Below are 24,808 nucleotides of genomic sequence, written 5' to 3' on the forward strand. Positions count from 1 at the left end.
GATCTACCGAAATAGGTAGCCATGAACTTTTTCTGATTTCTATTACTGCTGAAAGGTGGGCACTCCTGAGAAAGCATTCCACCCATTTTCCACCCTCCCTAGTACACACATGAAATCCTATCAAGATGAGCTCACATCAATTACTTTTCACAATGACCTTTCTTTGTGAAATCAGTATAAATCATAACTGAAACTTGGGTTTTGGTCCCTTCCGCTATCTTCCTTAACATGGGGAACTGCAAGTATGGTTAGGTCATCAAGCAATTCCAGGGGCATACAGATTTCTCCGAGGGACTTCAAGCTCCTCCCGCATTACCTGAGCCAAGGAAGAATCCAATGTAGTGTGGAGTCTTTCATTCCCCACCTGTGGTTGAGCTCAGATTAATCTTCTGAAAGAAATTGCTTGAGCACAACTATACGCATTTTACTAAGGGCTGACTTTTGTGAGTAAAGTACTGCACAAAGAGCTTTGCACTTCCTATTATGTTAACAGACAAAACAACAGTAGCTGATCAATGTAACATTTTATGAAACAATTATGGGGGCACATTTAACAAAAGGTTGTCTGTCAGCTTCCGTTTGTCTTAACAGGAAGCACAGAGGTCCTTCCACAGACTCTTCAAATGGAAATAAGAAAAGTGACATTTAATTTTTAAAAACTGAAAATTACAGTGTTTCTTTCAGGTAAACTGCAGAATCTAAATCAGTCCCGATTCTCTTATTTCTCTAAAGTCAAATGTAATGTTCACACATAGGTTCTGCCACCTGGTGGCACTAGGTGGACTGAAATGCTGAAGTGCAAACAAGAGTGCTAGAGAATAGTGACTGGGGGGCTCTCTTCCAGTTGCAGCTTCAATATGTTGGTCCTCTAATGCAATTTCTCTCACTCTTTTTCACCCGATGCCACCCTTTCAAGTCCCCCTTTATTTCCTGCCCATGACAGACCCTCCCCATCCTCCTCAGCCTGCTGATGGCCCCTTCAGGATTCGCTGTCGGAGGTGTTGCTGCTGTCACGGCTGATCTCAATCTGCAGGGAGGGCAAGCTGTCCAGACGGCTCTTCTTCTTCTTCCTGTGAGACTGCTGCTCCTTCTCCTTGATCAGGGCACCCCACACTCTCTGAAGCTCTGAGTCTTCTTCTTCACCCCCTCTTGCCCTTCGGGGCACCGCTGCCTCACCTGCCACCTTCTTGTCAGGAGACGTGTCCTTTGGCAGTGAGCCCAGTCTGCTCCACAGACTGCCTTCTAGGGTACCAGAAACAGTAATCAAAGCATAATGAAAACAGTAAAAGACATAAAATTCAGTCCACATTTACGCAAAGTAATGGCCCAAACTACTATAGCCAAAGGATTGCAATTGAAGTTTTACTATATGTAACAATTAAGATAAAAATGTATGGTATCAAGAACTGAGGAAGATGAGCTCATGAAGGGAAGCTCAGGATGATGAGGTGAATGGAATGAACCTTGCTGTGCGGACCACCACACCTGGCTTACTCTCTTTGGTTGTTTCATGGTACTGCCTACGAGAGTCATGCTTGGGCACACCGAGGCGGCTTCGCACATCTGTCAAAGGCTCTCGACGAGGATGATGATCCCTCTGAGCAGGAGGCGATGGAGACCGACGGCTCTCTGGTGAATAGGGCCTTTTTCCCAGCCTCTGCCGTACATCTGGACACAGAAACACAGGTCAGAAAGACACACACACACACACACACACACTCAGCTTCAGGGGGCCCAAAGGGGCAAGTCAGCACTGACCTGTCCTGGAAGAAACCGGGTGCTGCTGCTGGGACAGACCCTGCCGCTTCTCATCCAACAGCTGCCTCACATCCATCACCTTCTCCCCCCCAGATTTGGCTCCGCTACCAATGCGATTTCTCACATCTGTACGTGTTGAGTTTCTGAACATGGCAGAAGTACTAAGCATAGAGTTCCACAGGTACACAGAACAGCCTTCAGATCCAGTAACTGCAAATAGTACTTTACTCACCGTAGGTTCTTGAGGTTGTTCTCCACTTCATCTGCATACATGGTCATCTTCATACTCTTCTTGGGCAAGGGTGTGGAGATCATCTTCAGCTCCAGGTCATAGTCCATCTCGTCTGAGTCTGAAGAGCCAGAGGTAGGACCAGCCTTGCGTGTTCCCACTGCACCAGCGCGCAGACCCCGGTCCCGGCAGTGGTCCCGCTGCCGTTCCTCCCAGTACTCCACCAACCGGTCATCTTCATCCATGTCCTCCTCCCCATCTTCCTCCTCTTCCTCAATTGGTTCCTCAGGTAAGTTCACCAAATCTGAAAACAGGAAACAGTCATATTTTAAAGAATTACAATAATCTATCAAATGTATGCATTTACAAAAATAGTACAAAAGGGAGAGCACCACAGTCCTTCTAGAAACTCAAACCTCAGCCTTATGACCATACCCTACCACCACCTCAATTTCAATAAAAACTCCTTTGCTTTCTATGACGCTTGAAAAAAAAAAAAACAACAAAATTGCTTAAATGAATTTCATGCAGAAAGAAACACAACGTAAATTACACATATGATAAAATGTGGAGGCATTTTAATCAGGATCCTCAACTTTTCATTCATCATTCCAGTAACTAAAGCTGGATGACTCTTTAAATAAAACAGATTGGCACTTCAATTAAAGTGATAACATTTGGTGCAGCGCAATACACTTTCTCTAAGCAGATCAGTACAACTGCTGACACCTAACCACATACTCACAGCTCACCTGAGTGCCTGTGTGTGTAGGGGGGTGTGTGGCCCATGCCATCCCCAATCAGGGGCTTCTTGGTCCTCAGGACATCCCTTTGGATTTTACGTGTGTGAAACCTGCGCTTCCTGTAGAAGAAAAGAAAGGTCCTGGGGTGAGGGTCCGCTCACTCTCACACACAGGGCAGTGGATGCTGCCATGTGGCAGAACTCACCAAGAATTGGTAAGAATCCCCTTCATGCCGCCATAGTTGGGGTTCCCATACTTCATGTAGTAACGACTCCGCCTGGCAGCACCCAATTCTTTCTTATCATCTGCACAAAACACAATGCACAGACTATATTCAACCCTCCAAGAAGCCTGAAACCACACAATAACTATCCACTCCAAGTCAGATAATAAGCGGATACTTCTGCTGCTTACCCTGAGTGGCAAACCTCAGGAAGAGCTTGTTACCCTTGAAGGGCCTGATTGCAGGTCGGAGGTCATTACGGAGAAGTGATTCTTTTTCTGCCTGGGACAGCGGGTCCACCTGAAAAGCAGATATTGCCATTGTAATATATTGTGAACAGGACGATTTCTTCATACCGCATTTTTATTATTGGTGGGCAACAATATTAATCTGTTAAATATGATATTGTTAACTTTTATATGATCAAGGGATATCAGAATATTCTATCAAAACTTGTGAAATGTTTTTGTTCAGAATAAATCAACTATAATGTGTTCTTACAGCTGGCTAGATACTACTAACTAGACAGCCATCTAGTCATTCTCCAAATGATCCAGACAGCCATAGCCTTGAACAGTCACAATATTAGCCGGATACAAGTGTGACTTTTAAAGGCATGCTTAGCCTTACGTGTCCCACCAATAAATATAAACATTCGTGCTCCCATCTTAAATTTTAGTCACTTCACCTAATGTAGACACTGGCATAACCAGTCTACATGCTACAGGAAGGACACAGCAAGGTATACTACAGTAATAATGCGTCGTTAAGTTAAAGGTGTTTTCATTTAGTGAAACACCAAGCAAAAGGCAAACTTGTAGAAAAACAGATCAGACAGCAAAAACGCTCTTCGTGAAAGCTTTCCGGATTTCATTACTGGGTGAAAAAACAGCAATGCTACCCTAAATTTTCCATTTTGGTTTTCATCTCTAATTTACATAGATTAAATAAACAATGCAAACTACTAGCAATGCAAAAACCTTTCTGTTCAGGGTGAATCATTTCTAATTCCACTGTGTCCCATCACCACCCATCCCACCACTCCAAGGTTCAACACGGCCAGTCTCTCCCACCTGTGTGCTCTCAGGTGCAGGCACCTTGTCTGCCTTGTTCTCAAGCTCATCAGCCCCGCCTTCACTGCCCACACCACTCTTCTGTTTCACGCCTTCATCATCATCATCATCGCCCACCTCTCCTTCCTCTTCCTCCTCATCATCAGAATCAGAACCCCGTTCCCTCCGAGCTGCGGAAAACAGAAAGTGAGAAGCTACTTCAAGTTCCTCAGCACCATCTGCTTTTTGTAGACACCCACACAGAATGCGACAGAAACATGATTTGTGAAGCATCACACAACATGAACCTATACCTGGAAAAGCACACAACTGTAGAAATGGGGAAGAGCTACAGAAGCAGCCAATAGATAAATTGTTCCGGATAACTCACTCCTGTGCTCCTGAGCTGCTGTCCTAGTGTCCGTCGCGCTGCTAGGTTCTGCAGGACTGGCCTCTACATCAGGCATACGGCTGATGTTGATGAGTGCACGGGTGGACGTATTGTCATCCAGCCAGACAACATTGCCTGTAGCACAACGGCAGTCAGGAAGGAAACATGCTGGACCCAGCAGCTGCACCTGCACATTAGCTCATCGCTTAAACTAAAGGTTTGTTCACCACAATCCTGCAGTCAAACCTGAAAGTACTATTTGGTAGTCAGATCACTTCAGGTGTAGCTTCATTATGGCAAGCAAATTCAGTAGACGTTGTGAAGGACTCACAGGAAGTGTCATCAATCCACTCGATATGGGCCGGGGGATACTCCTTGAAATATCCAAAAACATCCTGGGTGCTCATTTCATCAACACCACACACATGCAGTGCTTCTGGTCGCAGTTTGGGAATTGCTGTTGGCAAAATAGGGGTTAGACCACAAGGTCATAACAGGAAACACTGAGCAACACTCCTAACAGACCTCGCAAGCCTTGAAACCACAACTCAAAATAGATAAATGAACATAAAGAACGCTCAGTTGTCAGTCAACAAAGTAGTCACTTTGACAGTAAATTGCTTAAGCTTTAGGGTATAAGTCACTAACTGGTGTGGAGTTCAGCCCTCCACAGCACTGACACTACTCAAAAGCAGTTTATGTGGAGTGCCTGATTCCATCCCACTCCCTTAGTACCCACTGTTACCCATCATGCTTACCTTTCCTCAGCAATTCCCTATCCAGCACAACATTCCTTTGGGCCAAGTTCACCTCAGCACGGAAGTGGAAGCGCTTGGCCCTCTGTTCCTTCTTCTCCACTGCCTCCTATATTCAGACACACAGCAAAATTACTAAAGGGGTACAATACGGTTAAGCATTTCATTTTGACAACTGAGGGGGCGCGGTGGCGCAGCGGGCTTGACTGAGTCCCGCTCTCTGGTGGGTCTGGAGTTCGAGTCCTGCTTGGGGTGCCTTGTGATGGACTGGTGTCCTGTCCTGGGTACGTCCCCTCCCCCTCATGCCCTGTGTTGGCGAGTGAGGCTCCGGTTTGCTGCGACCCCGCTTGGGATGAGCGGTTTCAGACAACGTGTGTGCGCGCATGTATATGTGATTGACAAGTCTTCCCAAAAACCCCAGACCAACAAAAACACCCGCTGAGGATCACTTAGGATTCATTTGCTGGCAAACAACAGAAACATAAACAACAGCTTTCACTTTTACCTTGGAAGTAACATCGATGCCTGTAATAAAGGTTCCAGCCTTGTTCTCATACCGTCGGCTAGTGTCCTGTGAAAAGACGCAGCGTCAATGGAGGCAGCGTGTAAAGTAGTAGTTAAAACTGTCGCTTGAGAATCCCACTTCTACTGCAGTGCCCTTCATCAAGGTACTTGCCCTAGACCAATACAGTAACTTAGTAAGAATATCCCTGCCGTTCCTTTAAAACGGTTAATCAATGTAAAACTAAGTCAAATTAGACAAAAGTGTCATAAAGAACAGCAGTAATAACACTTAGGACAACCACAGGGCGGAAATATTATATATAAAAAACTGATAAGCTGCAGAAGCCACATGTCTCTCACACACACCACATGGAGTTTCAGACACTTCTTGACTAACACAGGACAGGGCTGCTGTGCTGAAGGTGTCCGTGGCTGCAGAGCCCTGTGTGTGTGTGCGCAGTGACCACAGCCTGCTCACACTCCATCTAACACTCAGAGTTACACTACACCGGTGTTCCCAGCCGGAACTCATCCGTACCGGTGGTGCTCCACATTTCCACATCACACGTACTGCCTTCACTTCACACAAATTTTATTATTTATCCCTGTTAATTTAATTTACACAGGGATATAAATTAAAGTTATAAAGGTGTGTGTTCAGTTTGTCTCTGTTCGTCGCGGCGGAATCCGTCCCCACCCCAGCGCTCCGTCCAGGTCAAACACCGCATGCTGAGCGACCAGCCGCGTTTCACAGGATTGTGACCCGCTCGACGGCGCCGCCTCGCCGTTCACTCGAGTACGAAACACTGGGGCTGTGGGCAAGGCCTAGCTTACCGGCAGGAGCTCCTTCAAGGACCGTCGGACAGGAATGGCCTCCAGCTCGAGTTCCCCTTCCTCCACCTCCATGGGCTCCGGTTCGCGGGGGTCCCGGTCAGATTCCGAATCTGAGGCAGACTCTGAACGGTCTGAGCCCGTTTCTGGTTTCACTGAAACCCGCAAACTGCGTACAGCCGCCATATCCCCTACAACACAGTCAGAGCCCTCCAGCGTCTTCAACCCAAGAAGGAACGAGCGACGCCTGCAGGCCTGACGCGCTACTTCAGCCGAAGATCACCGTCATTAAACGAGAAGTTCGTCTCCGTCCTGATGGGCAAGAAGGCTTCGCAGAATTAAAGGGGAAGTTCACTGCTGACTTCGCACAATTAAAGGGGAAGTTCACCTTTGTGCTTCAAGTGCGAGAGATACCGCTTTATCCCGTCCGCAAACACAAAATACGGATTGAGACGATAGCCTGCTGGCAAGAACAAGTTCCTTGCTTTCAGACCATTTTTGGAAATTTACTTCAGCACAGTTTCCTCTAGTTTTTACGTTTTTTTTTTTAAAGCGTGTTTATTAAAGCGTAGAAAACGGTGCGAAATGTGACTGATTTTGATTCGAACCAAATAAGACGACGGACACACACCCCTGGGAAACCATCTCAGTGATCACATCAGCTCAGAATGGCTCGTAAAATAGTTATTTGGGAGGAAATTTACTGCACACCTTAGCTGGGGTTGCGCTGTTTGGGTGTAGATACAGTACATATCGGCACCGTGTGAACAGAACAGACCTGAGTGTCGGTGTTGGCCTGGGCACAGACTAGCGGCGCACGTAGGCAGGCTGCTAGCGCTGTTAGCTACACACACGGCAGCTGTGGGTTTGTTTTATGTATTTTCTCTGTTAGTAGAGGGGAAGCGGGGGAAAAGAAGCCGAGTTGTTTGAACTGAAAGGGCAATACTTCAACTTGTCCTCTTTTGGCTGTGCTCTCTCTCTGGCTGCCTGATCACGTTTTATAAACGGGATTATCATGGAAACAGTGCTTGTGTCTTTCACTTTGTCTTTCCCAGTGGCTAATACATCCACGTTGTTACTCCTCCTCCTTTTTATTATCTTCATACTTCTCAATAATAACCTGTTCAATAATAATGATAGAGAGCAGAACTTGTGTTGTGCATTCCCTGACAAAATATCTGGAAGCAAAGTTTGTTAACCGTCACTGTCAATCAATTTAAAAATAACCCCAGTTGTTGTTTTACTGGGAAGAATCAGGAAGTGGATGTAAATTAAAGTTGCATAATATAATGGTACATAGTAATTTCAGTGTAATATAATGGTACGATGTGTATTCTCAGGAGAGGACAAAAACTAATGCACAGCTGACACAAAATACAACATTTTATTTGTAGCAAATTCTGCATTGCACATTACATGATAACGAAATATACATTTACATGACTTTTCTATTTAAATTAAAATATTTTTATCCAATCTAATATTTTTACATGACAACATAAAAGGCAGTATGTTAAAAGAGCAATAAATAACTTATTTATACAGCATGTAGGCAAAAAGCCTGCCCTCTAAAATGTAAGGGAGGTGAAACCGTTCCTTCTTTTGTTTACATTCTGCAGAACCTCTGGGCTTTGTGCATCTCTGCATGCCATCAGCAGACAGAGTGGGAATGTCCTTTGAGACCTGTACCTTGATACTGTACTTCAGCGTAAAAGATTACAAATGTACAGATCATAAATAGTGGCCTGATGTGTTTATGTCCATATATGTGCTTTAAACAAAAGCTTGTAATTTCTATATGAAACATTTTGATCACTTACTCAAACGTTGTTGGATATATCTAAGGACGTGTAACACACAAAGTAAAAATGATTTTCAACTGTCTTTAAGCCTAACTTTTACTTGTGCTTAAGACTTTTAAGGTGTTAACTCCAAAGGCTTTGTTGATGCCCAGCAAGACTTTAAGCCTTAAATTAAGGAGGGTCACCAAAATGATTGGCAGATTCGTTACAATAAGTCAGACATAAGTCCGCCTCATTCATTTTGAATTATGTTAACTAAATTTTTGTTAAGATGGTGTGAAATGCTGTGGCACAAGTGGTTTCGTGCTACCATGGACCCGTAAATGAGCGGTCAGAAATCTCAGAGCCGCACCGCTCTGCGGTGTGAAGTTGAGCGCAATTGTCACCAGCCTGCAGCAGTGTCAGTGGCAGCAGGGGCAGAGAAAAGTGCAAATAATTTAATTTACAGCTATCTGAGTGGCACCTTGCAGAAATTTTCTCTGCAAACTGATTGGATAAACACAATGGTTTTTATAACTGTTAGAATTAAAGCCACGGGGTGTAAAGTAACCTTCCTGAGAAGAAACACCTTCCAATGAGTGTAAATTGGGCGGTGCCGTTCATTAGTAGAGAGTGTTGGGAAAGTTGGAGCACCAACACTGCATGACACCACTAAACATTTTACAGTGAATGAAGCCACAAAAAGAGATTGACCCGTCCAGGGATGACTGGACTGTACCCAGAGGGGTCATCTTGCTGCAGTTTGGTGTTCTGAGTGATCCCTGTTAAGCAAGCCGCAAGCTACCTTTACACACAGCCGCCAGCAACTCCGTTCAGTGCCTGCCTTAGATAGTAATGGTTCTGCCTCTTCCGCACAGTATTTTCATAACCACAACACATAACCACAAGAGAGTCAGTAGAGCAGACAGAGCTCAGTCAGAATATAGTCTTGTACTTCTCTTGCTAGTTTGGTGTCATCGGGTAGAGGTCAGATTTTGGAAGTCTCACGTGAGGCACAAGGAACAAGCACATATTCTGAGTGGGACATCTGTATACTGCATTTCCATCACTCTGATCTGCCCTGGTAATGCTGCTATTCAGTGCTTGTCATTTCTTAAGTGTTATGGCTTTGTAGACTGACAGTCTGGGCAAAGCAGTGTTTTACACAATGATTACCTAAGTTGCTGTGGATAATTGAAACTGCTACAAGTAAAAACTGATGGCATCTAATTGAGATTGAGGTAACAGAAAAACAGATAGCTTTTAACGGTCGCAATCTGCTCGAGCCTATGTTGACAAGATCAAAATATATCAGTTTTGACCTGCTTATAATGTTTTCTCATTGCTCAAAGAGTGTCTAAGCACTATCTTTATACTCAAAGTACTTTTTTGGCAATTAATAACTAATTGGCCTTAATTTCAAAGGGCAACAGAACTGATCCTTTGCTCTGTTCTTCAGTAGAAAGAAGACAGTGTCTTTCTCCCCTTTCAGCTCATTTTTTAACTGTTTTCTGTTTTGGACCCTAATCTCTCTTTTTCTATAGTTGACAGTGGAATGGTTATAGCCACAGTGTGAACTCAATCTTGATGGTTGTTGTCTCTTCTCCTGCCACAAGTAACCCTCTCCGAAGGTCTGTCCTACCATGGAATCACCCTTCTTTCATACAGCTGCTCTGAAGGGCAAGAAAATAAGAGAAATGTACCAATAAAAAAACAAGAGAGTTGTGTTGACTTCTGTGTGACACAAGAGGTAGAGAGATAAAAGATAATTAAAGAAAAACATGAGGAATTCACAAGACATATTTACAATGAGCTGATCACAAGAAGAGATGATGTAAACATACCAGCTGCACCTTCTGCTGTACACAAGTCTCCTAGTGTCCCTGAAGGAGAATGGAAGTCCATTTACATGCTGCATTTTTACAGCTTTCATGAAACATGCACATATGCATGCACAAAGAAGACACACACATATACAGCCAAGAAAGGACACATATACGACCACAGAATTTGCACCCATGTGCAGCTCAAGGAGTTGCGCACAAAATGTGTGTTGACTGCTGTACTCACTGCGGCAGAGTGGTTCAGCTTGTCAAAACGGAACTTCAGGTTGGACCTTGGAGATGTCTTAGTTTTCACATCTGTCAGAGGAGAGAAACAATTTATGAATCTGTCAACAGCACCATGTGCAGAGGGGGGCTGTGTGCCTCTTGTGTATGGTGCTGTGGGTGTGCTGCTGATACCTGTGGGGCTGCGGCACATGATGATGGGTGTTCCCAGGTTGTCCACATTAAGGGAGGGGCTGTACACACACGAGGAGGCTGTGGAAGGTTGGCTGCTCTGTGGGTGGGAAGGAAACAGTTTACTTCTTATTACCCATTTGATCACATTATCATCTCTGATCGGTGGTTACGTGCTTCCCATTACATACACCCTAACCTACAGTTTCTCCTGGTCCTGTCAACCCAATTCATGACACCCCACCCCCAGGACTGGCACGGTCCAGACCCACCCCACCAGCTCACTCGATAAGTACACTCACTGCAGCACTGGCACTATCCAGCTCATCCAGCACCTCTCCTTCCCCTGCCGTGCTGCTGAAGCTGCTGGTGGAGGAAGAGGAGCGGGAGATGTTGGTCCGGCCACCGCAGTCCTTCAGCTTGAGCAGTGGCCTGAGTGGGTAGGAATGGGCACAGACACACAGACACAGAGCTCGCACATGCATAAACAGTACAAAAAAGAACAGGAAAGTCCTGATAGTCTCTACTTTACGGTGTTTATCTCAATGGCACATTGGAATTTATATTCACCTTTCCTTATTTGGGCAGATTTCAGGAGAGCTGGGATTGGACAGTGTATCAGACCTCACCTCCTGTGACAGGTGCCAGCCATCTGAGTTCTTCTGGTCACTGCGGAAACCAAGAGTACTTCGTTGACTTGCAGAATATACAGCAGAGCACAAATTAATGCAGAAAATAAGCATACTCTCTATGCACAGGGAAGAGGAGGAGTGGGGTATTCAAGGTTTGTTTTGAAATTTTTCTGACTTCCAGGCATATCTGTCTTTTTCACCTGCGGGTGTGTTTTTCTGTCTGGCTTTCCGTGTTGGAGTGTAAGCGAGGGAAGAGTCCTGATCGTCGTTTCACCGGACTCTTCAGCGGAGACTTGGCTGACAGAGCTGGTGGCTGCGTGAGGGGATGTGGACGGTGGGACGGACAGTCAGTTTGAGCTTACTGGACAATCAAATAAGAAACCTCTCCTTGCAGCACGGAAGACCAACTCAGCTTAAAAGCATACTCACACAACATAAACCTATACCCTACAGCAGGGGTGTCCAAACTACGGCCCGCGGGTCAGTTTTTATTGGCCCGCAGCAAATTCTGAAAATATAATTGAATATGGCCCGCACATGGCGCTTGAGCTCAACTCTGTTGCACTTCTCAGTTTCAACACTAGATGGAGCCAGTCACAGAAAAGGTGCTTCTCCACTAAACAAAATTAAGCAAAGAAAAATATTTACCACGAGTCACCAGAAATGGCAGCACCGAAGAAACGCAAGATAGCAAGTGAGTGTAGAAGATTTCAAACACGGTGGGAAAATGAATATTTCTTTAAAGAAGTGAGTTAGAAATACACACAGTAATCATGTGTCAATATGTCACCTCTTGTGTGTGGCCCGGGCCTTTGCTTATTTTTCTGTATTTGGCCCTCACCAAAAAAACTTTGGACACCCCTGCCCTACAGTTACAGTTAAACTTCCTAAACTGGTTTATTTCGTTGACCAACTGAAGATCGCCCAATATGAATAATCTGAGTCTGCATTTCCATTTGGACAGTCATGTTTTGTGAAATGTCCCTCACATCTCCTAACTAACAGCAGGCACCTTTTACAGCTGGCACCTTTTCCTCCTCCCAGATTCTGCCCCCTCACCGTGAACGTGCTTTTGGTGCACTCCACATTGTTCTGTGGCAGGTTCCCACCACTTGGGCTAGCCAGGACTCCACCTGCAGGGTTGGGACGGTGGCGATGTGCCCCAACCATGGTCTCCATGGAGTGACTCCGCACACGCATGGCTCGCTGGGAAAGAGGCAAAGCCATGACCATGGAAGAGAAAGAGTACATTGTTGGGAGTAGAAAAGGGTGAAAGGGAGTGAGAATAAGGGACAGAAGTTAGATAGTTTATTAGCCTAAACATCATGCAGTGCAGTTGTGGCTTGAACTTCAAAGGTAATAAAAACCGGTGCCAGATGACAATTTTTTTGCTGCCACATTTCTACCCACATGTCAGAATTGACATCTTGTGAGACTGTACTCGAAGCGTTAATGTTCAAATAATTGTGACAATTTTCAATATGTGCTCTTAATGATTTTATTCATTTAGCTGATGTTTTTCTCCAAAGCAAATTCCTCCAAAAGGGTGAGGTTTTATGTATCACAGTTGTTTACCCATTTATACAGCTAGATCATTTTTACTTGAGCCATTCAGGGTATGTACTTTGATCAAAGGTACTATGGTTGGTGGCAGGATTCAAACTTTGGTCTTACGATCATAAGGCAACAGTGGTAAACTACTTTACCTGCTGCCTCAACACATAATATTTGTATTAGTATAATATCTATTCATATCCATGTACTGTACTCATGTTCTCATGTATTTGTTGTAAATAATAACTGTTAATGTGGTTAACGTAATGGTCAAATAAATCCATTTTTTACTGAATTTATCTCCAACCTGAAGCTGCCATTTATGGCCAGCAGAGAGTGCTGTCTGTATATACTGTAGCTAAGTAAAAATGAGTTTTTCTGCCTCTCTTACAGTGCACCAAAACCCAGCATTGTGTACAGAAATGATGCAGAATTTCTATATATGGGGACAGCTGGTAACGTAGTGGTTAGAGCTGCTGCCTTTGAATCTAAAGGTTGAAGGTTTGATCCCCACCTCTGACTGTAGTACCCTTGTGCAAAGTACTTACCTTAAATTGTTCCAGTAAAATTACCCAGCTGCATAAATGGGTAATTAATTGTAACCTTAACATTGTAAGTTGCTGTGGAGAAAAGCATCAGATAAATGTGTATAAACATTGAGGTTTAAAGTGAAATGGGGGTTGAAACCAGACATGGAGCAACGTCAGTGTTAAAAATAGCATTTCCAAGCAACAAACAATTAAGTATACAGCCAAGCTGAAGATTTTGCAGGTTGTCACAGAAAATCCAGAGAGAGATAAAATCTCTAATGTACATTAGCATATTGAGAATATGTTTCAATACAAGTTTGGAGATCTGAAAGAAAAAGAAACTGAAACGGTTGTAAATTAAAGCAAGAAAATTTTATTTGTGAGCCAGCACGTTAATGTTGTGTATATCTAGAGCAGCTGGATGAGGTAGTAAAGAAAGGTGCCAATTGCACAGCTCAACAAAGCGCTCCCTGTGGGCGAGGAGGTGGTGCTGGACACACACCTCCATACTGCCTGCAAATGGAAAAGATGAAAAAAGATAAATGGAGCTTGGTGTGCATGCCTGGGGACAGACAGTAAAAGAAAGGAGCTCCTGCACAACAAATACAATTTATAGGATAATGAACAAGTAGAGTGAGGCTTGTCTAGAGGAATCTCAGAAACAGGTAAAGGAGGGCTATTGAAATTGCACCCAAGGGTTTCTTACCTTGAAGGACTCCAGCAGGCCTCCATGGCCTCCATTTTCCAGCTTGTCCTCCTCTGAACCTATCCCCAGGCCCAGCCCTGCTCCCTGGCCCAGGATGGCTTGTGTGTGGCGGTGCAGCTCATCATGAAGATTGTCCAAGAGAGCAGCCCGTGTTCGCTCCTGGCGTGTACACATGCGCACACATTATACTCCTGCTTTCCCCTTTTTCAGACATTCAGGGTCAACATGCTGCCACCCAGCAAGTTCTCACCTCCAGCTTGGCGAACTTGTCGGACTTGTAGCAGGCGTTCTCTGCATTAATCAGCTTGGTCAGCAAGAACTCCCGAAACTCTGGACCCTGAGACAGGTCAATGGAAGCTGGATCACATTAATCAAATTATCAGCTTTGCAACTTGCGAATCCCTATAGTTGTCAAGAATACGGCAGGAAAGAGAATGGATAAGAAACCTAACCTGGGACAATGTCAGAGAACAGAACTTTGAAACTATAGTGCTAACATGACAGAAAGCCGTAATTTGCAAGGAAAGAGAGACTGAGCAAATGGACACTATTCATCTGGAAAGGATAAGCTCCAACTTGGAAAAAGGTCAGAGTTTTTAGTTGTTTTGGAAAATAAACTGAAATATTAATGTGTGTTGAATGGGTTCAAATGGGTTATGGACCCTTCTGGGGAGACAAAGAATCTCTTTCTATATCTTGCTTACCTTCTTGAAGACTGCTGGATTTGGGAGGGGTGGGCCAAAGGATGGGACATCCTCCCGGGCCGTGACAGATACCTATGGGAAGACAACAGCCCTGTGAGTCTCCTTCACCGGGGTAGGCAATTAGCAGCAGTGAATGCTGTTTTTTCACAATGTCCGAACCTGACTTTGCCTGTCCGGGCCCAGCAGCGGTGTGATATCACTGTACCTTATATGTAGTGTGGTCCGTGCCAGGATTCTCCACCTGGACCACAACGTAGGCATGGAGGAAGTTGGAGGCAATCATGTCAGGCACAAAGGGCGTGGCCTCCTCCTGGAAGATGGCTGCCACAATGTCGTTGCCAATATGTCGTTTTCTTTGTAGCTAAGAGAGATTTCAGTTAATGCATTTTAACTGTTAGTTGCCTTGGCAACGCTCTCATGCCAAACCAATAAAAATTTAAATGCAATCTGAAAAAGATTGGTAGGGTCTTGAGTGTTTGCTGAGGGACCTAAGAAACCAAGAATTAGATGAGACATTTTGCAGGAAGCGGCATAAGGCTCATATCATGGTTTGTCTGACTTAAGCAGAACAATTACTAGGCATCGATATTACTTGATATTAACTGATATATTGATATTAATTCAATAAATATAGCAAAGCGGGGAATGTGAGATTAGCAAAGTCCTGATTTAGTGCAGTGTGCACTTGATGCGGGCTGAAGGAGATCTGCGTTCAAAGCAGGAAAGATGGGGTACCTGCTGTGCGTCCCCATCTGTGTATGGCAGTTTTGTAGAGACATGGAACATGATTTCCCTTTGACGGAAGACAGTGTAGACCGACTGTGTACCCGTCTGACCGTGAGACACATCGAGACCTCCCCGGAACCTGTTTCAAAGAAACATGGAGGCCAGGGGGTTTCAGGAGAGTGTCACTCTCCTGAGTGCTACTGTCATGATAACCACTGGGGTCTACAAGTAGAAAAAACTATACATCAGTCATGCACATTATTTATTTTAGTTTGCACTTATGGCTGTGTTCTTTCTGTTGGCCTCAGGGCCCCTCACCCCTTGAAATCTTGCAGGTCAACACAGTCACCCAGCACACTGAGGAACTCCTTGAAAGCTGGTGTCTCCACATTGTTCCCAAAGAGCTCCTCCTCAGTGGTCTGCAATACAGGTCAGATCACCTCCAGGGATTTTGGTATTGTACCCAAGACCCTCAGTGGGTAGAAAATTTATCTTGAAAATTCTGTGTGCTGAAATTCTGTGGATTGCCCCAGATAAAAGTACCCCTTTTCTGTGGAAATGACATTTATAGTGTAACAGTGCTGAAAACGTAGATCTGCTAAGGATGTGCATCCATCATTTCCATCTGCTCACCTGGCCAAACTTCTGATAAATAACTCCGAACTTGAAGGTATTGTTAACCTCATGTTCATCATAGCCAACTATCAGCTGGGATCCCTGGAAAATGAAAAAACAAGAACACTATTATTTTTTCCATGTATCACTTTAGATGCCAGTGACAGAGCTGTACAGTAAAGCTTTTTCCAGATTAATACTGGTCATAATAAAATCCCACACTCAGATTAAAGTGAGAAATTGCAATAAGTGTGACTTCAGGTATCACTTTTCTTCTTGCTCTTTCAGTGTTCAGTGCCCATCTGTAACTCCCTGACCCCACACTACGGCCTCTGGGAAAGGCTGACAGAGCTCAAACATCTGTGGACAGGAGCTGCTTGCGGATTCCGCCTGTGCCGACTAGGGCCATGAGGACAGACAAGCAAGGCAAATTCACTTTTTTAATAGGGAACACAACAAACTATTTGAGCAGATCTCCCTCACTGGTTTTTAATGTGGCACAGGCAACAGTGTGGCCCAGTGCAAATAACTCGTGCGTCAAGACTGGTCAAGTGGCCACGTAGGTCTGAGCATTCTCAGTCCCACATCTAAACAACGGCTGAGTGGGGTCACACTGCAGCTGCAGTCTGGGAGTTGGACTTACTCTGGGGTACAGAACAGGGTTAAACTTCAGACCGGTGACATCATCACAGAAAAGCTGAAACACAGACAGGAATCCCAGGTTTTTTAATAAAAGAAGGATCAGGACATGTATGCGCACAAATCAGGACATTTTTTAAAAGGTGCATGATTGGCTGGATCCAGCACCTTGGCTATCTGGGGCACACTGGGCAACTGGGTTATTCCTGCCAGGGAGATCCTGTCATGGAGTGTCTTTGCACGAGACCTGAGAACATACACATACACATGTCTATAAATTAGCATTAAATAGGAAATGCATCAGACCTGAGCAAGTTATATCCCTTCTGAGCATAATGTGCCTTATCCAAACACACTGTACCCCAAACTAGCACATTATAGCTCACCTGAGCACATAATGCCCCACCTAGGTAAACTGTTTGTTGCCGGAGAATGCTGTACCCCCCGCAAAATGCACCATACCCCACCTGAGCACACTGAATCTCACCTGAGCATGATGCGTAGATATTCCTGGCCCTCTTCCTCCTCGTGCTTGAGGGACATGATGAGATTCCCCAGACTGCTGGCTGTGCAATAGAAATTCAGGTGTTCCTGTGTGCAGGATCCAGAGAGACCATGAGTCTGTCAATAAGTGGCATGCTTTCAATGACTCAGCAATTCATATGACTCATTTAGTAGCCAATGCACTGTATTAGAGTTTAATCCCTGCTGTCATGTTGTAAAGTTTAAAAAAGCATCTGGGAACCATCATAATACTTCTGTGTGAATGTAGTTGACTCAAACAGGAAGTGGGATATCTCACTGAGTTCTCACCCTGCCCAGGAAGTGCTTGCGATAGGCTCGCGCTGTGCTGTTGCATTCCAGCCGGAACCCAAAAGCCCCCCCAGGGCTCATCCCTCCATCATCATCCTCGTCACAGAGGCTGCTGTTGGAGGAGGTTGGCGTGCCAGCGGGAGCCTCCACATCCTCGATCCAGTACCCCCCAAACTGGGGCAGGATCACTTGGGGGTATGGGCTTCCTTTCTCAAGGATCTGTGATGAGAAGGGGATACCAAAGAGGAAAAAACCTGGTTACCGTCATTGACCAAAGGTGTTACTGTTGCAGGTTGACCGGAAATAAGAAATAACATACCACACAAGCTATTGAACTATAGTACAGTGTTCACACAAGTATGTACTACCTTTATCAGAAGAGCTTTAGTAGAAATGAAGACATTAAGTGAATCAAAATATGTTTTTCTGTTTCCACCTAGGTGTGTGTATATATGTACGCATCTGTGTATGCTGTCTCACTTTCTGAATCCATGGATAGAGAATATAGTCATTTATATGAAAAATCTCCTCAATTGCAGACAACAAGTTGTTGTAATTCCACAACAGCTATTTTATCTTGCTTGAATCAGATGCTTGTATCGGATGTTTTGGGACAAAAATACACACTTGGTGTCTCAAACCCAACAGGTGTTTGTCCCTCAGTGCCAGTCAGGCTATATTCTGGCAAAATCTAGTTTATAAACGAATACATTACTTTGGATCCAATGCCTGCTAACATGCAAGTAGGGTTTGAATGGAAAAGGTTGGGCTCCTCTATTTAAGTACGCACACATCTATTTAAGTAAAATAACTAAATGGAGTTTAAATGTTCCTTTAACCAGTCTATGACAATTCTTTCAAGACAAAAAAAACTCTAAACTTCCTACTTTCTGTGTGTCACATTGACAATCTTAACCAGTCTCAGCCAACGGTTATGGTAAATATAACTCACAACTGAAATAGTAAAATAAAAGCTACTATTACTAATTACTGCTACTAGCAGGTGGTAAAGGGACTTTCTGTGTTAGGTTATTTATAGTTATTACATATTCATACAACTGGCTTATTTTTACTGGATCAATTTAGGGTAAAGGTAAGCTTAAGTATTCAACAGCAGAAGCAGAGATTCGAACCTGGGTCCAACCCTAATACTGCTTCTTAGAAAAACTGTAAACATGTAACTATTAACTCAGTTTTCTAAATAATATTGCATAACTATTAAAAATATTAACATGAATACCCTAACTCTGGTCTTATGAAGTTTGTTTCTCCATACCATAAAATCCATGAAATGTTATCTAAATGTCTCCCTCTAGGTATGCCCTTTCTCACATCCTACACTTCCAGGATAGGCATTGCTATTACTCTGTGCATCCAGTGAACCTGCATTGGACTTATCGATTATAAATGAATAAATTAAAATATAATATTAAAAGAAAAGATAGAAATTCCCTTATAATGGGAATTTGGAAAATGGGGAGATTTCAGGCAAGAAATTAACCCGATTATGTGAGGCGTGGATGTATATGTCCTCGTGCATATCTGAGTGTATGTAAACTGCCTCACCTCGTCGATCCGTGGATAGGGGATATAGTCATCCTGTAGGAGAGGTAAAGAAACACAGCCATGAGCTCTGATGTCATTCCCACTCAGACCCAAAGATACCAAAGAGACAAAAACCTGGTCTGAGCTTTCCAATGCTCACAAGCAGATGAGCTGGGAAGGAATGACATAGTTTCATTACTCATAGTCACTTCATTAAGTTCTTACTCTGGAAATGGTCCTTCGTTTCATCCGCTTTCTAGTCAGATAAGCTGGTACTCATTAGAGATCTAGTGCTTCGCATAAGTATCAACAGACGAACAGGACAAAACTCACTCACTGATACAAGAAGTGGCCTAATAATCAATGGAAAAGCAAAATAAAAGCTGAAGGTTTTATGGGATGTCTGGTTGGTATAACCTCTGATTCCCCAGATGAGTGAATACAAGCTGTACTTTTCATATCTTTTTAGCAGCTCATAGTGAAACACAGACAGCTGTGTCTGGACGCAGCCATCATCTGAGCGCACTGCAGGCACCGACAGGTCTGGGCCAGTATACAACAGTGTACATTGCACTTTCTCTAGTCCACATAAGGCTTATGAATTTCAATCTGAACATTTACTGTTTTACAGCATCACTATCATGCAGTAGTTATGAATTTTCTTCTGGACATTTCATTCAGAACTTTTATTGTTTTATAGCATCATTATCCTATGAGACTTAATGACAGAGCAGGCTAAGTTGGGATAATATTTCTGACAATGTCACTTTATGACTTTAACAAAGTAAATTAATTGACCGTTATGACGATGCTTTATGATCCTGAAGTAAAATCAAATAAAGTTCTTCTTAAGAAGATGTCTTGCATTTCACTTTGGTAGTTAGCCAGTAGCTCAGAACATATTTCCCCAAACTTCAAATGGATATTTAGGGAAGAGGCCAGCTAGGATATTGATAGTTTTCACAAAGTGTGCTATGCATTTGTTCAGATTTGCTATGGATTTATAATAGCGTGGTATAACAGAATTTCATTGAAGTACTGAATGCCTGTTTCAGAAGTCATCTTATGTTCTAAGTGAAAAATGATTGTGCTGTTTCAAATAGACAGAAGTGTTATGATGAAGTGAAGAAGTCATGACTGCTTCCTCGAGAACTTCAGCTCCCTTATGTCCCTTCGTGGTATGGCTGATTCTGTAGCTGGGGAACCACAGAAAGTGAACACCAACTGACTCAGCAGGCACAATAGCAGGGGTGACTCCGTATCACACATGAGAGGGGGACACAAACACATGGACTCATTGCCGGACTGTGACATGCTAATCAGACCTTGTGCTTCTGGGAGCATGCTTTTGCCTCCTCTGCTTTAGGGACCTGGTCGGGGTGAGGCCAGGGCAGCATGGGGCGGAGACAAGAGTGACATTTATACATTATAACACCAACATTCATCATTTTCTACCTCAATGACAATATTGGCTGGGGGATAATGGAGTCCCACACTTGCACTATATTGCTAGCCATCAGGAAACTGTTATTTAAAGAAATTATTGGAACCAATTTGGGCTGGTCACCAGTCCTGTCATCAGTAGAGTTCACACTCCCATTTTGTCCAGTCAGTCCTGTAGTTTGGATCCTGTGACTTCCGATTCTTTCATCAGAAGCTCAAAACTCTTGACTTTAAGCACTTTAAGTCTAATATTTGAAATGGACTTATAATTATATGAGTACTTAATAAAAGATGTTGCAAGACAAGCAATTAACACCACAGATAGTGATTCAGTAATTCTGCAAAGGGTTACTGAGTTTAGTCCTGCACTGACTGAGCCCACGCAATTCTGATCTCTGACACCTCGGCTGGTTCCCCAGGACCTGCCTTGGACTGAACCTGCTTTGCTCTAACACAGTAACAGAGTTTATGTCTTACCTGCATCTTCTCCAGCATTTCGAAGAACTCTGCCGACTGTGGAGCAGAAACAAACCAAACAGTCAGTTTAGACTACAGCTCAACTCATCAGATCACTTCATCTGAGATGTTCTTACTGAACATCAGACATCTTCATTCAACAGTACAAATTCACATTGTTACTCATTTTATGTAAAGCTGGGTAGTTCAGTGAAAAACCTGGCAACTGGATTTTTTGGGATTGTGCAGCTGACAGTTGCTACCTTGGGACGGTCAGGACCCACAACGCTAGTGTGTCAACCTCAAGAGCTGGACTAAAAGAGGATTCCTTCAGCGGTAGATGGCACCACCGTAGCTACACCTGAATGTGTGAACAGAAAAAGAGCCATACCTTGTCATAGGCCACACCGATCATGCTGTCAGAAGAGAGAGCAACTCTCAAACTCTGTGCCTTTATGTATATCATTGTGATTTGCATCAGACCCAGCAGAGCCTAAGCATGGCACATGCTAAGTAGCCAGCATCTTTTCAAAAGTGCAATGGATCATAAACCCTGGAGCTGGTCTGTTACACCCCTTGCTTACATGCACAGAATTAACACGGGTGCCATGTCCTGAGGGAGTGGGAGAAGCGGGCAGGAGGAAGGAATGGCTGGGCAGGGACTGCCGAACAGGCATTTGGTACATGAGACCTGCACTGCCTGGAATGCAGAAGGTGCAGCAAGGAGGGACAGAGGAGAACCAAAGCAAACATGGAGAGGAGCCTTTTTAGTACAAACAACTCTATTCAACATGTTCTGACAAAATGTCAAAGAGGAAAAGGGAGGAGGAAACTGAAACTTCTCGAATTTGTGGACTCACAGGTGCTCGGCATCGTTTCTAATTTTAAGCAAAGCTAACAGCAAGCAATTTGAACTCAATAAAACTACGTGTCACTTGCACACACCTCCCACAGTGGGAGACGCACCACACTCACGCAAACACTTGCCAGTAACCCATGGCATCTACTGTAAGCATTATGCATCAGAACCCTAACCCACCATCTCTGCTGACCCCCTGAGATTACACCGAAACATACCATAATGTTGTATCACACTAAATGACTGGGCAAGAAGCAGATCTCTCAGTCTCAGACACGCCGAGCATCGCACCCTGAATGTGACCCTGTGCCCATGACCAAGAGCAGTGTAAAATGCTGTGAACTGGAGCAGACGAGTGTGTGGGGCGGACGATAAAGAACAAGGAAGATGTTATCTTTGCGTTAATGTGTAACCTAATGCTGGTCCGTAAGCAGCGCTGTTGATTCACAGAAGGGATGGACACGCGGGCTTGGCCATGGATTGTTGCCGTCCCTCCCAGCTAATCCCACATCCTGCCAGACGTCCAGTGAGCCATCCAAACCCCTCATGTCTGGGTGGCCAGAGGAGACCTGCTTCCTCTCACCACATTTGGAAAGAGGAGCGAATGCTTCTGAGACAACTGATTTTAGACAGAATGGATTAAATGATGGTGGTAAATCCAGGTAATTAAATTATATTAAGCCTAGTAACAGCTGTTTATCAAACAAAATGTCACATCATCAGTTGTTCTTCTGGTTTAATCAATTACTCAGCATGTCTTCAGGCTGTAATCTTGTAGAACAAGTTCTGAAAATAATGGCATATGGGATCAGATTTACAAAACATTCGTAACAGATTTATATTTGTACTGTAGAAATTTCACAAACTTTGTCCTAAGTGACTACAATTAAAACTAATAGTGACAATTTTTAAATTCTAAATCATCACACCTGCAGTCAAATAAATTGTTACCATAATTCAGTGAGGACCTCCCAGAAGCATTTCCTCCTGTACAATGTCAATCAAGTAGCGTTACATTGACTCCGAAGCGCTTTCGTCTTTAACGCCTCCGAGACTTCATTTAAAACTGTTGATTGCACCATACAGATATAATTTAAAATCAGCAATGTAACAATAAATTGTGGGAAGTAACTGTCTGTGAATTTAGTATTATTTGGATACATATTGGATTACGTATTGGAATATGGTCATTAGCAGTGCGCTGTCCTTTACATTAACCATACTGTCTGTTTCAGGGAGGGGGAAGGCTGAAGCGCCATGAAGCAGGAACCCCCCTCCCTGACACACATGAGGCTGACTAACAGGGCTGACTTCAGATCCCAATGTGTCACAAACACACACATTTTTTCCTCTCATTCTGCCATTCTGTGTCTCTTTCTCTGCTTTCAACTCCCACAGTACACACACACACCAGCCTACGTGTCACCACACTGATTTTCACCAGCAGAGCGCCGGTCAAGATATGCACAGGAGATACTCAGTAATGCAAAAACTAATACACGGACATAGACACAGCCACACACACATACATACACAGTATACTTAATCATCATATGGACAGTATACTGAAACATACACTCGAGTGAATACGCTCAGAGACTCACCCCACCCCGCTATCTCCCACTGACACCACTTGCTTGTGAGAGTGCAGTACAATACCAGTGTACTTCTACTGTCTGCTCTGCACTTTGTCTGACAGTCTTCCGTGTGACAGGAACAGGTACGTCAGGCCCGGCACCGCTCAGCCAGGACTGGTCCTTCCAGCGTAACCTGGACACATCCTCCTGTTTTTCTCACGCTGCGCTGTGCCCGACTGCTGCTTTTAACGTCCTGGAAGAACCCTGACACCAGTGTAACATGGGACGGACTTTCATTTCTTCATTTCTTATTCCACCGTCCAAACAGACACCCACACCCGTAATGCATCGCCTTTAACGACAACAAGTTTTATTGTTCTCCTTTCCCAGCGTCACCCAGACTCAGGTAATAGCACTGAGTCATTCGTCAGCCGAACCCGTGCAGCGAATTCCTTCAGAGAGCCATCAGACCTGCGCCGCCACAGCTCTGTGCGCCAGGTGACGGGGCATGTTTGCATTCGTTCCAGGACAGTGGGAGAAAGTCTCATCATACGCACGAGCGCTCTCAGTGACGCAGCAGATACATTTGATTAATGACACTCTGCTGTGGCGCTTTGCGAACAGGGTGCCCGTGAGCCACTAACAGAGCGCAGCTCGGAACCGCAAAACAAATTCGGTCCGACCGCTGCAGGATGCAGAATGGCTTTTATCGAGCTTGGAATCCTAGAATCTCCTTTGACCTGCAGCTAAGAAAGTAAAAATGCCATTCCCCACAACTTCTTGATTTACAAAGGTTTCTTCTGTAGCCTGCAGATCTGAAGTCTTAGTGAGGCGGTCTCCCATTTGAACTCTCACAAGCGCAATTTCTGAACTCGGCCCCGCCATTTTTTCATTATCTGCAACCTGTGGCAGCAGTAGACCCAAGATGTGCTGCAAAGTAAAACCACCCATACATACGTCACGTTTGTTGAACACTCTCCCTCGCTTCTTCACTCCATCCTCCTTACTTCTTGAGTGTTGAAAAGGAAGGCCAACTCAGTTAACCTCTGACACCTGACTGGTTTTTAAATCCTCAGTTTCAACATTTAATCTATCCACATTATTTGCCTTTCAGTACTATTTTCCTCTCATCACAATGCTCCACATAGTCCAGCAACAGGTACATTTTACAATGCAAATTCATCAGGTGTCTCAGTCTTGCATTCTAATACGTCACAGAAGATAAATAAGGAAGATGGAAAATTACTTTCCAGTGAGTTTCTTGTTTCCCTTTTGCAGGGGTTTTGGTGGGGCCTTGTCACCTACCTTCATGGTGGGTGGGGCAGTGCGTGGGGGCGAAGGGGGTCCCTCCCCCAGGGGCATGCTGGAGACACTCGGTACCTCCTGCTTCCTAAAACAGGAACAGACAGCAATGGTGTCAACAAGAGACAGGAGCAAGACATGCAGTTCTCCACGAGGACCACAACAGCGCGTTACAAACTGGACACATGCTGACTGAATGG

The 24,808-nt window shown here is 44.3% G+C and overlaps 2 protein-coding genes across 8 annotated transcripts in view; both read right to left on the reverse strand.

Annotated features, from left to right (window-relative positions):
* Positions 1 to 43: 43 nt before the first annotated feature.
* Positions 44 to 6,793, reverse strand: ncbp3 (nuclear cap binding subunit 3). Of its 3 annotated transcripts, none has more exons than XM_018748276.2 (13): positions 6,490 to 6,793; positions 5,657 to 5,722; positions 5,155 to 5,260; positions 4,728 to 4,853; positions 4,397 to 4,531; positions 4,027 to 4,196; positions 3,145 to 3,253; positions 2,936 to 3,035; positions 2,740 to 2,849; positions 1,991 to 2,291; positions 1,759 to 1,901; positions 1,495 to 1,668; positions 44 to 1,242 (listed from the first exon to the last, which is right to left on the reverse strand). In XM_018748276.2, exons 1-13 carry the CDS (start codon positions 6,670 to 6,672, stop codon positions 980 to 982), a joined length of 1,986 nt encoding a protein of 661 aa, XP_018603792.1. In that variant the 5' UTR covers positions 6,673 to 6,793; the 3' UTR covers positions 44 to 979. The 3 variants fall into 3 exon arrangements, with proteins under 3 accessions (XP_018603792.1, XP_018603791.1, XP_018603788.1); XM_018748275.2 differs by having other exon boundaries at positions 44 to 1,239; positions 1,486 to 1,668; XM_018748272.2 differs by having other exon boundaries at positions 45 to 1,242; positions 1,486 to 1,668.
* A 1,204-nt stretch (positions 6,794 to 7,997) lies between these two features.
* LOC108932084 (rap1 GTPase-activating protein 2-like) overlaps positions 7,998 to 24,808 on the reverse strand; it is a 45,817-nt gene continuing 29,006 nt past the window's right edge. For 4 of the 5 annotated variants that reach the window (XM_018748267.1, XM_018748271.1, XM_018748269.1 and 1 more), the window contains 23 exons: positions 24,612 to 24,696; positions 20,892 to 20,927; positions 20,297 to 20,341; positions 18,993 to 19,025; positions 17,427 to 17,645; positions 17,101 to 17,204; positions 16,782 to 16,860; positions 16,618 to 16,671; positions 15,993 to 16,076; positions 15,678 to 15,778; positions 15,369 to 15,498; positions 14,839 to 14,994; positions 14,634 to 14,705; positions 14,180 to 14,266; positions 13,930 to 14,088; positions 12,199 to 12,345; positions 11,340 to 11,452; positions 11,078 to 11,176; positions 10,810 to 10,939; positions 10,511 to 10,607; positions 10,338 to 10,408; positions 10,112 to 10,150; positions 7,998 to 9,940 (listed from right to left, as the gene is read on the reverse strand). In XM_018748267.1, coding sequence (XP_018603783.1) covers positions 10,142 to 10,150; positions 10,338 to 10,408; positions 10,511 to 10,607; positions 10,810 to 10,939; positions 11,078 to 11,176; positions 11,340 to 11,452; positions 12,199 to 12,345; positions 13,930 to 14,088; positions 14,180 to 14,266; positions 14,634 to 14,705; positions 14,839 to 14,994; positions 15,369 to 15,498; positions 15,678 to 15,778; positions 15,993 to 16,076; positions 16,618 to 16,671; positions 16,782 to 16,860; positions 17,101 to 17,204; positions 17,427 to 17,645; positions 18,993 to 19,025; positions 20,297 to 20,341; positions 20,892 to 20,927; positions 24,612 to 24,696 — 2,110 coding nt within the window. In that variant the 3' untranslated portion in view covers positions 7,998 to 9,940; positions 10,112 to 10,141. The remainder of the gene's footprint in view (positions 9,941 to 10,111; positions 10,151 to 10,337; positions 10,409 to 10,510; positions 10,608 to 10,809; positions 10,940 to 11,077; positions 11,177 to 11,339; positions 11,453 to 12,198; positions 12,346 to 13,929; positions 14,089 to 14,179; positions 14,267 to 14,633; positions 14,706 to 14,838; positions 14,995 to 15,368; positions 15,499 to 15,677; positions 15,779 to 15,992; positions 16,077 to 16,617; positions 16,672 to 16,781; positions 16,861 to 17,100; positions 17,205 to 17,426; positions 17,646 to 18,992; positions 19,026 to 20,296; positions 20,342 to 20,891; positions 20,928 to 24,611; positions 24,697 to 24,808) is intronic. The other variant, XM_018748270.1, reaches the window with a different exon arrangement.

The sequence above is a fragment of the Scleropages formosus genome, chromosome 10, assembly GCF_900964775.1.
Source record: "Scleropages formosus chromosome 10, fSclFor1.1, whole genome shotgun sequence".
Lineage (NCBI taxonomy): Eukaryota > Metazoa > Chordata > Actinopteri > Osteoglossiformes > Osteoglossidae > Scleropages > Scleropages formosus.